The sequence below is a fragment of the Octopus sinensis genome, linkage group LG17 (genome assembly GCF_006345805.1).
Source record: "Octopus sinensis linkage group LG17, ASM634580v1, whole genome shotgun sequence".
Taxonomy (NCBI): domain Eukaryota; kingdom Metazoa; phylum Mollusca; class Cephalopoda; order Octopoda; family Octopodidae; genus Octopus; species Octopus sinensis.
In genome coordinates, this window is record NC_043013.1 from 3,602,005 (window position 1) to 3,615,983 (window position 13,979).

The window sequence follows — 13,979 nt, forward strand, 5'->3', positions numbered from 1 at the left end:
CCAAGCTTTTTCTACATTAACTTAAATTAACCCTACATCAATGTCATCAGTATTGGAAGGCCTTCAATGGGTTATGGATACAGATCATCTCCTTGGAGTAGATCTAATAACATAACTGATAAAATCCATTTCTATAGTTAGATGCTTTTGTTGGCAGGCTATCACCAAATGATTTCTGCTTTACATTTCAATTTACTAGTGAGTTAAACATCTCTTATTAGAATATCTTCCTATAAAGTTGACAGGATGAATGCAATATACTAAGAAGCTTACATTTGCAACTCATACAAAATTCTTTTCAGAGTTGAAGATATCAGGAATTTTCGAAGAACCTGTCACTAAGCCAAGTCTTGCAAGAATAAATACTGTTCTTCACACCTAGCCTTTACGTTAACAATCAAGTTTTGATATCAGTCACAAATTTTTGAATCTCTTAAATCTAAATTGAGGTAAAAAGAAATGAAATAGAACAAGTTTAAAAGCTTAATTCATAATTGCTAAAGAAATAGAAAACCAAAAGGTCTTCTGGTATATGTATATGAAGAATGTGTGAAGTAGTAGAGATTGACTGTAGATCTACAAAAGGCTGAGAAAATTAGAGAATGAACTATGTCTAGGAGAAATAACTATACTGATAAAGACATGTGATACCTTACACGAGCTGTGTATCAAATAAAAGTGCCATGGGTTGTCAATGGAGGATATCCTTAATATAAGTGAAGACAAGCTTTGTTGAACAACAGAACTGTTCGAGCCATACCAGTATAAAGGTATTTAAAACACTTTATATCACCAATATTAATATTTGTTACAATATATCACTATAAATTCATAAAAATTTTGCAAAATTCAGAGAAAAAAAGAATTAACATATCTTCTTTTACTAAATATCTATCTGTTCACTGATATGAATTAAGACAAAATATACATAACCAGTTATAACCTGAGGGTAAAACAGTTGAGTTTGAACCATCTTCAATGTGGTTTGTATCTGCAGCAACAAACTAGATCAATGTTTATCAAACACTTTTACATGGACCCCCTCTAGACATTTGAGGCTAAAAAAAAAACTTTAAACACTTTGTATATTGTAGAAGTATAACCAATTGATTGTACACATTTTTTAACTGCAAAATCTTATATGGACTGGTTGAGAATCACAACTAGATCTGTAAATAACAGGACATGGCTAAGACAGTGTTGAAATGAAGAGGATCTTGAGAGAAAGTAACCTTAGCTGAAGTACTTGAATTGTATCAACCTTGTACTTGACTGGTACTTTAATAGACCTTGAAAAGATTAAAAGCAAAGTTGTCCTCGGAATGTAGAGCTGGAAGAAATACAAGGTAATTTCTGTCCAATCCTAATAATTCTACCAATTATTGCCTTTTAAAAATAGATAAAATTCCTAAACTCGCTAATACAGTAATTTCTCTCACAGCTAAATCACTTCACAGAAACAATAGGGATGAAATTGTGCAAGAGATGCTGAAGAATCCAATAGTAGCAATTCTACAAAATACTCAAATTTTCTCATATAAAGACATTACTTCAGCAAAGTTAGGACCACAAGGGAGGGGATTTTTACTAGAGTACCAATTTCCTAACTCCTTATCAATTGTTAACGGCAAATATCTTTAATCTATCATTCATACCTCAGTATTCTTTGCATTATACTGCACCAACCAACACCCAACTCTTTCATGCCAACTTCTGCTCATCACTGCATCACTACTTACACCGCCAGAAACTGGTATAAAAGGGGGCAGCAATAGAAATTCAGAGACAATTTGAGAAAGGCCAAAAGGCATGCAATTCCAAACCTGTAAAATTTAGATATCATTAATCTTAGCCTCTGTGAGGAATATCTGTAATATATGATAAGACCAGTATTCAAATTTGGTGAGTACACAACTGAGAACACTACCGCTTAGAACTACTTGAATTCACATATTCCACAGTAAAAGCAATATGTCCATTTTTCACCTATCCAAATAAAAGTATTTACAGAAAACTGGTTTTTGTAGATGCCTCAGCAGACATGGAGAAAGATTAGATGCTCACCCAATCAACTCAGTACTAGTACATTAATCTTGAAGTACCCATAACATAGGATTTCTAGAATTTTAGTTACTATGCGACCTCTGCATGATGAACTGCTTGGTTTTGGGTTCAGTTTTATTGTAGAGTACATAAGGACAAGGTCTTTAGTTAATCGAAGATTGGAGTGAGATTTGCAACTGGAAACTGGTAGCTTCTGTTTTGGTGCTGAGTAGTGGTCTTAATCCATTGCTTGGTCCTTGGTTTTTCTTTAGCAAAGTTCAATGTTGCAAGCATCTGTATTGGTACTATTTCAGATGAACAACCTCCTCAGAGCCTGAAAAGAATCCAACAGACCCAACGAAAATCTCCCACCATTTCGTCATATTCAAGCATCAACTTAAGAGAGAACCAAAGTTGATGCATTGCCTGTTTCTCAACCTATTTCACTAACATAGCACTTAAAAGGAAAAAAAAAAAAAAAAACTAAATAGAACTTTACTGCAAAATTTATTTACTTGTTAGCTACACCTGAACTTAGAAAAACAGTTTTCAAAGACTACTTGCTGAAAGGATTCTGCTGGGATGGATATGTATTCCTTATTCATCCAAGCTTTTAGAAACATCTTCAGATTCAATTCTTAAAAATTTGGGACGAAAGTTGTTTTTTTTTTTTTACTAAATCACAAGTTTTTGTAGAATGCCTACATTAAATATGAGAACATTTGAATGTGCAGACCCTTTACCATTCAAACTGGCCATATCAGACCAATATCTCTCACAATGTCATTCTAAAAATAAGCAATTACATTTGACAAAGTAATCCAAAATCGAAAGGGTTAAAATTGTTTTAGTGCTATTTTACACCAGGCTCACTTTCAGCTATGTACCACAGAGCTATCATCTCCATTTGAAAACCATACAATTTCAATGTCTTTTCAAAATCACTTTGGTAGAGACTATGGGACTCTCAGCTCACCTAATGATTAGTATAGATTATACTAATCAACAAATGCTATACTCATTTTTTTCACATACAACCAAGATTTATCTTTTGATGTTACAGACCTACTTCAGGTATTTAAAGCCGTACATGTGAAGAGATCTTTGCTTAAACCCTCAGTAAGAATGCTTGAAACTTCAAAGTATTTCAACATATTTTGTAAATGCTTACTCTAACATACAATAAAATGTCACCTTTTCAGAACGACAAGCCATTTACACTCAATCTGAAATAAATTGTAACTTAATGTTTAACAAATGTCGATCTATATTTTAAAAACTTAATCAGAATTTGGCCAATACCACACTATCCTGCATCCTAGTTACAGACATTTAGGATTTGAGATTCTATCTGGTAGGCAAAGTCAATGAAACCTCTGTAGTTTATAAAACAGTTTGTGTATAGAGTTCCAATGAACAGGCTATGCTTTGAAACCTAACCCTTCCATTACCAACCCACCCAAAACTGATTTTGCTCATGTTGCAAAAACATTTCAACACTAATCTCACAAGTATGCTTGTGAAATGGGTTTTCACTCTAAACAACTAAATTACACTATCCAACATTATTTTATGTGATGTCTGACGGAAGTCTAGAGATCTTTCCACTTTGAAAAAAAAAATTTTTTTTTTAGACAGAAAATACCAGTATCGTATCAAGCATTGAGTTTGAAGCCAAAGGATTTTCAAAAGATGGCCTCCAGCAAAATAAACAGTGGCCATAAACCACGTGCATGATTATGAATCAGATATTTCAATTTCTGAAAGTAAAACAATTCTGACAAGTTAGGATAGCAATGAATAAAAAAAAAATTGCACCTGAATGTAGCAAGAATATGAAAACTGCTTTCCTTAGCTTTTAGTAAGAGACTAAACCTAGCCATGTTCTAGGCAAATGAAAGCATTAGATCTCTCTGCTTGCAGGAACTACTGCAGAAGCAAAATTATAATGCAGAACAGAGGGAAAAAGATTTTTGCTCTCCCACACTTTACATTTTTTTAATCTGCTTGTTAGGTGTGCAACAGTTTGATAATTCACACTGAATCCTGTAGCTGATGACATTTCATTGTCTAGCTTTCTTGAAAAATTCCAACACTTCTATATTAAAATTTTGTGGTATACTCAAATGTTAGCTAGTAACTCCTTTTCTATGGTGGATGTTTAAAAAAAACCCATTTAACTTTATATTTTGTTTAATGTACTATTTATCTGTAATCAGATTTTCAATAGATTTGGATAAGAACCTTTGTTAAATTGTGATCTGAGTATCACAAAATGTTAATCGGTAAGAGTTTAATGAAACCAGCCTAAATTCACAATTTTACAGCTTATAAGACTAAAGGGGTGTATTTTGGTTAGAAATATAGGTTGATGCTAACCATTAAGTTAAAATTGGATACTGCAGCTGTCATAACCTATGCAACACTGCCATCCATATGTCAGATCGACAGCAATTCAATGCAAAGCACAAATTGAATTCAGGGAGACAGGTTTCTCTTGTGTGCAAAAGATATTTGATAATGCACAGAATTGTTATTTAATAGTAGTGGCAATTTTAATATTAATGCAAGTGCAAAAAGCAAACCTAACTATATTAAGCAATGAGAACACCATTACTATATAATTGTACAAGAATAAAAAACTGCTACTATTGACCCCATATATGGCATAGCTAATATGGTTTGAAATAACCAAACCGGATTTGATTACTTACCTTTTCCAAGAGTGTGATATATCTGAAAGAGAAACAAGCACTAACAAGAAGTTTCTCACTGTGTGGCTTCCAAAAGGCATAGGGGAAGGAGAAAATTGCAGAAATATGTAAAGTAAATTTCAACACCTTAAAAAATGCTATTTAAAATTTAAAAAAAAATAAAAAAATATGAAAGGCCAACATCTAAATTTATCCCTGAGATACAGTCAATGGCACTGTATTAAATGTCAGTTTTTTTTGGTTTTTTTTTTCATAAAAATAAAAAAAGGTGTTTACAAATAGCCAACTATGTTATCACAGACAGGTTGCAGACAGCAGCAGCTGTTTTAGGGCAGCAGTGCACGTAGCTGAAGAAACAGGCACCGTAATGGAGGAAATTGTTGAATTTCGCTGTGAAGAAAAACAGTTTCGTCATCATTACGTCGAAATAGGTATCACTTGATACGTCCCTCTCCACCAGTTGAAATGCTGATGAACCATGGCAATCAGGGTTCTGTTGCTGGGTGAAGAACCCATGTCGAGTCATTTGAAATATTAAAAAAAAAATGCAATATGAAAATTACTCAGTTGGAATGACAAAGTATATTGGGAGGGTAAATCAATTGGAATTCTAAAAGTATGAAAGTCAGTAATTTTCCACTATTATTGGTATAATGCAGCATCACTAGTGTTCATACCCATTTCTCATTACTTGAAAATGAAACTTTTTTTTTTTTTAAATGCTACAATCCAAATGGGATCTGAAATCTCCCAACAGGGTATCTTTAAACTCATCTGAACAATTTGCCAAATTGATTTTAATATGAACATTACCCTAAACACTATAAATTTTCACAAAACAATTGTAACAATCATCTCTTATAATCATTATGATGCCAAGCATAAAGGGCAGTTTGCTGTGGAGTGGGACGAAAAAAAAAAATGCAATTTTACCGATACTTGAACCTGTTTCATTTTTAAACAAGTCCCAGACATTCAACTAAATACACAATTTTCTTTGTATTCTTGCCCAGCCCCTGCAACAAAGAGCAAACTCTCTCAACTGCCACAAAACACAAGACCTTCATGCATTTTATATTTATTTACTTTCTCTACAGATCAGCTCCCATTCAACACGCAAAAAAAGGAGACATCCGTCACCCATTCAACAAAGTTGATTCAGTTCGTTCACATCTGTCATGCGTGCATCAGTCCGTGCGTGCAATCCAAACGACTGGCAACTATTTACATATTACCAATGGTCACCCACCACACAACTAAAATGATCTTCACTGACCCAGACCAAAGCTAACACTCATTCAAAAGAAAGAAAAAAAAAATAAAGGGAAATGTTTACAAATAGGAGATATGGAAAAGAAAAGTCAGTAAGGGATTCTTTTCAGGCAATACAGCAGCAGAAAAATCAAACGATGAGGGGGGGAGGGAGATGAAAGTATATTTTAGTGGAATTTCTAGGAGAGTCACATTACTGAGCAGAAAAGAAAAAAAAAGAATGAGTAGATGAAATGATAGAAAGCAGCTCATCCAAGAGCGAAATGAAGGAAACGAAGAAGGAATGTATAGGGTAAGGGGAGACAATTTAGACAGTTCACAATGTCTCTCTTCAAAGTAAAGCTGCACAAAATTTTCACTCAACAATACAAAATTGCACTGAATCAAGTGAAAATGCAAGATATATAGATGTATATAGAGGGACTGTTCTAAAAGTGCTGCTGTCTAAAGTTGGTCGGCAGTTATGGGAAAGTGAAGTATGACAGATCACTCACAACATTCAACAAACGTGTATAACAAAAGTATGAAGAGGGGAAAGAAAGGAGAGGGGAGGGGGAAATATCAAAATAAGATGACAGCCCAGGTAATAAATTTTCAGTGTGTATACATCATATATAAATATACATATATAATACATATATGAACATATATACACTTGCATACACACTGAAAATTAGGAAACTGGACTGAGAGTGATTAAATGAAAAGACCTTGACTTATGGCAAATTTGACAAGATCAAAAAGGAACGTGACAACTGCTAAAGAACAGTGAATCAGGTATGAATGGGACTGAGTGAAGAAAAGACAAAAAGATGGAGGAAAAAATATATTAAAATGCATTGCAAACAATGATCAGCCGTTAATTCCATCCACCAGATTTTGATAGTGAACCCCCCCAATTTGCTGAATGCCCTTGACCATTTTCTGCTGGGCCACCCCAACCCAAATAATTGTTATTGGGACCACTACCAATACTACCAAAGCTTTGGTTGCTATTTTGACTGTTAGACTCTCCCCCTCCACCTTGTCCCATTCCTAATGGCCCCCACCCCCCAGGCCCACTAAGCATGGCCTGAGCAGCTGCCAACATTGCTGGATTTATCTGAAAGTTGCCAAAATTCATCGGGGGTCCATTCATATTGCCATTACTATTGCGGTTTCCCTGATTCCACCCACCCTGTCCATAACCTTGATTATAGTTGCCTTGAGGACCACGCCTATCCCAGTTGCCAGAGTTGCCGCTATTGTGTTTATCTGCAGGTTTCGGCAGTGCACTGCTCACATGAACGCTGACATTCTTCACAATGTGGTCTTCGCCACACAAAGCTTGAGCAATATCAGGATCAGTGAATGTAACAAATGCGAACGCCCGGAATGGTTTGGGGATAAAGACATCAATGACTTCACCATATTTAGAGAAGTAAGTGAGAAGGTCATCTTCGGTCATGTCTTCTGTACACCGGCCAACAAACACTTTACTGTTTACTTGCTGTTGACTACCATCCTAGAAACAGAAAACGAAATGATGCACATAAATACAAGTGAACACAACAGTATAAATAGTAGAAATATACGAAAGACAAGATCAAATTTTTAAGGAAGAATATCTCGTGTCTAGGTACAGATAAGTTTACAAGTTTTAATGCTCTTGTTGGCAGAAATTAATAGTCAAGACTTTCTTTCCATTATAAACATGGTTTGCCATTACAATATTTTAAAAGAAATACTTTCACACCAAAACCAAGTCCTATCGTTAATAAAATATGGAGTGGTGCTATTGGCTCACAAACTAGAGAGAGAGAGAGAGAGAGAGAGAGCTAGCTGACAAAATGGAAGTACAAAGAAATGTATAACAAAGGTTTTTAGTGAGAAAGAACATTTTACCCTGGAGTTTGGAATCCTCACATCACACCAACGCCCGTCAATCATGTGTCTTTGGTTGATACATTTTAATTGCGATTCATAATCTTGGAATCGAACAAAACCAAAGCCCTTTGACTGCCCAGTTTTCAAGTCTTTTTTAACCTGTAAATTATACGACGAGAAAATAGAAAAATCTAATATATTAAAAAATATAACATTTGAAACAACTTAATTATTTCTTAACCTCAAAACTATTCTCTTTCACAGCAAAGCATTACCACTTAGCCCATTTATTTATTTGCCACTATTGGCAGAGTGGGAAGGAAGGTGGACTCCACTAGCAGGAGTTTTAAAAACTGGATTTGCAACAGGAAATCATTTCCATGATTGAATTCGCCTACTTTCTGAAAGACGTAATGTCTTAGATAAACATTTAGACATACCACTCGTCATCCCAGCCCGTATGAATAAAAGTAGTGGAATAGTTACAGCCGACAGTACTCCATAAGTCTCTGAATGTTCATGTCGACAACACTCATTAAAATGAGAGCATCAACAAAACAGCTAACTCGTGTCCGAGTCCCATTCTGGAAGAAGAGAGCAAGAAATAAGACTTCACAATCATTTTCACTGGTCAAACAATTTCTTATGGCGTTCTCGAGACTAAGCAGTTCAAAATACCGGTCTTCCGAATACGAGTCGAGGATCACCACTGGTCAGTAAGAGAGTTAGGTCAAATCCTCGAGGTGACAAACACTGTATATCCCGTTAAAAAAAAAAAACCTCACTATTGTTCCAAAATAGAACGCCACACCTTTGCAAGGTGTGAAACAAAGAAAAAAAAGAGTTAAAATCCTGGTATTTCTATTTTATCATATACACACATTTTCCCTCCCAGGATCAATAATTAAGCAAAGTATTAAAATTCATTTATAGCCCGACACCATTACGGAGATTAAATATGTAGAAGAAGAGATATTAACTTTACCTGCACCATTAACAGTTCACCAAACTGTGAAAAATATTGTCTCAGATCTTCTTCAGTACTTTTCCAAGGTAGGCCCAACACAATAAGGTCGCTACACTTTTTGTTGACTCTCTTGGCTTTGATGGCTCCGCTGTCCATGCCATCATCACTCTTCCTCTTGTTATCTGCACAATAACACAACATAATAATAATTAATACTCGTCAGCCTTGAAAGGGAAAATACTACTCCATGGCAACACAACAACACCAAACAACAACAATACCGTACACAGAAACGGAGCAGGGGGGGGGGGTGAGCAATTATCTGGAAACTGTATTTGCTGCTGATATGTGTGCGCGCGCATGTGTCGTTGGGGGGTGGGGGCATCGCCGACTGCAATTAGCAACACAGGTCAATTGCCAGGGGATTATTTCTATTGCAAAGTGAATTTCACAAGCGTACACCACTCCTTATTATATACACGTGTAATAAAGGAATGGATTAGGATACGGACGAACCGATTAAACTTAGATATAAAAGATACTAGGATGAACGGTAAGGCAGGAAAAAAAAATCCTGTTTAGTGCCGAACATGTAGCAATATGGCGGATATATTGTTTCCCTTTGTGAAGTGACTGTGTCTTGCCTTTCGATATCTCACACACAGCGACCCAATTTCCAGTTTCAAGTGAATACTTTTCATCATCTTTAAGAAGAAACACGATACCCTTTTAAGGGCATAAACACTAATCCTGGTCCTCCCCTCTCGCAAAGTACCAAAGGATTTACACACTTTCATTATTTATAAGATGGTGATTTCGAGAAAAGCGTTTTCAGCCGAAAATTTATTCTCCTCGCCTCCCTCCTTTTTTTTTTTTTTTAACACAAACAAAAATTTTCATTACATCCAGTGTAATATGGAAAAGAGAAAGCTGTTTACTCTTTATGTAATAAACCAACATATATATATACAAATAAAAAAAACCTATTTCATGGTTATCAACGGACTAGCAACAGGTTTTGTTTTTTTTTAGGTTTCCAGGTGATAAGAGAAATAAAAAAGGCTGCAGTTTTATAAAGTCAGAGGTTAAAAGGAAAAATGCGGCAATTCACAGAATCAGGAACAGTATATAATATATTATAGTATATATTATATTGATATATACTACATATCAAAATAAGAGCAGAGAATACTTTGAAAAGGGGCGAATATTAATTAATTAAGTACAGGAATATTTACAAAAGTAAATTGTAACTATTTTTAGGCAAATATCAATTTGAATACTTTAAAACAAAATTACAATTAACTTAGGTACAAGATTATTTCCTAATTTTAACCTATTTGACATTTGAGTCCTCAGAACACACACACACCTCTTAGTTTGAGTCACCCGAGTGAAAACGCTTCATATATAATATATGTGTGTATATATACGAAAAAGGAGCAATATAATATATAGGGTGGTTTCTGAGATATATATATATATGTATATATATATATATAGGAAAAAGGAGCAATATAATATATATATAGGGTGGTTTCTGGTATATATATATATATATATATAGGAAAAAGGAGCAATATAATATATATATTATATATATATATATATATATATATATAGGGTGGTTTCTGGTATATATATAGGAAAAAGGAGCAATATAATATAAAACTGATCATCAAAGCGCATAGGAAATATAAGGAAATATCCCAGTGTGGTGCTGCCAAGGATTTCCAGCATTTAAAATTGTATAGAATGAGTTTTAAAGATGATAAAATGGTTTTTCAGAGATGAGGTTGGTCAAGTTAACTTACCTTTTGGAAAGACACTGAAGTAAACACGATCTTCCCATCCGTCTTCGGGAGGATACAACTGTCCGAGGCTGAGTCGAATCCCGCGCACTGCACATGTGTTGGGGTTGCGGTACTTGAGACCACAAGCGCCGGGGAACTGGGCAGAGAGGGTGCTCAGCAAGAGAGTACCATCCAGCTCGATGGGGATCTCGATCAGCTCCGAATTCTCGTCCTCGGCAACTTGGATGTATTGACTCATTGCAGAAATAATTGTTGTAGTGTAGTGTAGTGTGTCGGGGGGTGAATAAAACGGGGAAAAAGAATAATAAAAAGAGAGAAGATATAAGAGTTTTGTATCTCGGGGAGAGAAGCGGAGAAGAGAAAATGCTAGAAATAGGTGTTAAATAGTGAGCGATAAAGTCTACAGGGAAATAAACGAAGGATAACGAGAAATCGTTGTTGTTTTTGAAAGGAGGTTGTTTCAACAAAAAAGGGTCCCGAGAATGAAATAAATGTATCAGAGCAAAGCACACTCTCACTCCCTTCCGATTTCCTCGTTCACTCTAGCACACAACCGCACAACAGGAAAGCACTATGGCGTCTCTTCCCCAATGGCCTTCTGGGAAGAAGTGGAGGAGGAGGAGGAGACACGAAATAACGGGCCAACGAGACTTCGTTGAAAATAAAGCGAGAGGCAGAGGAGGCAACGGCGGCGGCGGGAGGGGGAGGGGAGGGAGGAAGGATATTATACATATGTATATGTATGTGTGTGCGTGTGTGTGTAAATGTCAGTACAATGAATATACATGTATATACATTTGTGTGTGTGTGTCTCTCTCTCTCTCTCTCTCTCTCTATATATATATATATATATATACTAGCAGTATCGCCCGGCGTTGCTCGGATTTGTAAGGGAAATAACTATATAAGCATTTCTAGAGAGTTATAGCCAAAAAATAGCAAACAAATGCATTAAAAATGGAAAAAAAAATGATGGTAATTTTTTTTAAAAATCGTTGACTCATCGTAGACATTTTTAGAGAGTTACTTCCCTTATATAATAGCGAAAAATGCATTAAAATGGAAAAAATGATGGTAAATTTTTTTTTAAATTGTAGACTCATCGTAGACGCGCGCTAATACCCAGAAGGGCTCGATATGAATCACGACTATAAGATACCCGGTTTTGGTTAAACTGCACCGCAAAATGTGGGAGTAGTTAGGAATCTAAATCGTAGGAGACAGACACACAGCTTCACTTTTATATATAAAGATTTATATATATATATAAAGTTAATCCAAACAAGAAAACACCAAAAAAACACAGCAACGCGAGGACGTGGAACAAATATAGTATTATTGGACGCTCAGGGAAGAAGGAGTGTTTAACATTTCGAGCGGAGCTCTTCGTCGGAAGCATAAGAGAAGGAAAGATCCCGAGAAGGGAAGACAGAGGGAAAATAATCGCCAGCGGTACTCGTGTGTGTGTGTATGTAAACATACATCTGGATACATACTCTTTTTACTTGTTTCAGTCATTTGACTGCGGGCCATGCTGGAGCACCGCCTTTAATCGAGCAACTCGACCCCGGGACTCATTCTTTTGTAAGCCCAGTACTTATACTATCGGTCTCTTTTTGCCGAACCGCTAAGTAACGGGGACGTAAACACACCAGCATCGGTTGTCAAGCAATGCTCGGAGGACAAACACAGACACACAAACATACACACGCATATATATATATATATTTACATCAATTATGTGAATTTATGTGTATGTTTATAAACACATGCATATACACATATGTATATGCTTTTGTAAATATATGACACACACACACATATAGATAAATATGTAAAGGTAAGATCCGAGGATCAAGGTGTAGGAAGTTAGTAAGCTTCAAGCAATCCATCGAAAATATAAAAAACAACTTTCATGAACAACAGTGGTTTATTGGCGCAGAAGGTTGTGAATTGTTTCTACATTTCGATCAAATCTCCAACAAGTTAACATGGAATCTCCTAACGACAATGTAAACTTCATATAATCAAGGTATCCTTGGTCTGAAGTATGCTGTCTACCCTCTACTGAGGTTCCACTAGCTGTGAAATATATGTAGCCTGAACTCTTTATCTACGCTATTCCCTAATTTTTACCTATTTGACATTTGAGTACTCAGAACACACACCTATTAGTTTGAGTCACCCGAGTGAAAACGCTTCATATATAATATATATATATATATACGAAAGAAGGTTTGAAAATGCAATTTAAAAGATGTTTATTTACTTTACCGGTTTCACTCTTTAGAAAAAGATTGTCAAAAGTAACATGAAAAAAGTTTGGTTGTGTTAATCATTGGCTGTCACAAAATGCTACAAATACATATATACAGTCTTTGGTAACAAGGACATGTTAAGGACATAAAAAAGTTTAACAAGTTCCTTAAAATATTGGGCACAAAAGATTCCAACATCAATATACATTCTCAAGAAAATGTTAAAGATAGATTCCAGAACGAATTATTAAAAAGTTCAGTGGAATATTGGTATTGTATCTGTATATTCATACACGCACATATATATATGTATATATATATATCATCATCATCGTTTAGCATCCGCTTTCCATGCTAGCATGGGTTGGACGGTTCTACAGGGGTCTGGGAAGCCAGAAGGCTTCATCAGGCCCAGTCAAATCTGGCAGTGTTTCTATGGCTGGATGCCCTTCCTAACGCCAACCACTCCGTGAGTGTAGTGGGTGCTTTTTACATGCCACCCGCACAGGTGCCAGACAGAGCTGGCAAACGGCCACGAACGGATGGTGCTTTTTATGTGCCACCGACACGAGGGCCAGGCGAGGCTGGCAACGGACACGAAACGGGGCGGTGCTGGCAACGGTTGCGAAACGGAAGGTTCTCTTACATGCCACCGGCACTGGTAACACATCTGCAATTTCCATTGATCGATTTCGATTCTGATCCTCACTTGCCTCAACGGGTCTTCACAAGTAGAGTTTCGACATGCCACCGGCACTGGTAACACATCTGCAATTTCCATTGATCGATATCGATTCTGATCCTCACTTGCCTCAACAGGTCTTCACAAGTAGAGTTTTGTGTCCCAAGAAGGGAAGGTATGCATACGTAGGCTGGCTCCATCCCATGTAGAAGGCCACGGGTTATGGACTCACTTATCCTGCCGGGTCTTCTCGCGCACAGCACACTTCCAGAGGTCTCGGTCTCTAGTCATTTCCTCAGTGAGACCTAAAGTTCGAAGGTCGTGCTTCACCATCTCATCCCAGGTTTTCCTGGGTCTGCCTCT

At 36.2% G+C, this 13,979-nt stretch overlaps 1 protein-coding gene across 1 annotated transcript; it reads right to left on the minus strand.

The window, feature by feature from the left end:
* Positions 1 to 4,928: 4,928 nt before the first annotated feature.
* On the minus strand, positions 4,929 to 11,287 carry LOC115220693 (TAR DNA-binding protein 43). The gene is made up of 4 exons (XM_029790824.2): positions 10,677 to 11,287; positions 8,881 to 9,044; positions 7,914 to 8,054; positions 4,929 to 7,533 (listed from the first exon to the last, which is right to left on the minus strand). Exons 1-4 carry the CDS (start codon positions 10,912 to 10,914, stop codon positions 6,889 to 6,891), a joined length of 1,188 nt encoding a protein of 395 aa, XP_029646684.1. The 5' UTR covers positions 10,915 to 11,287; the 3' UTR covers positions 4,929 to 6,888.
* Positions 11,288 to 13,979: the final 2,692 nt, after the last annotated feature.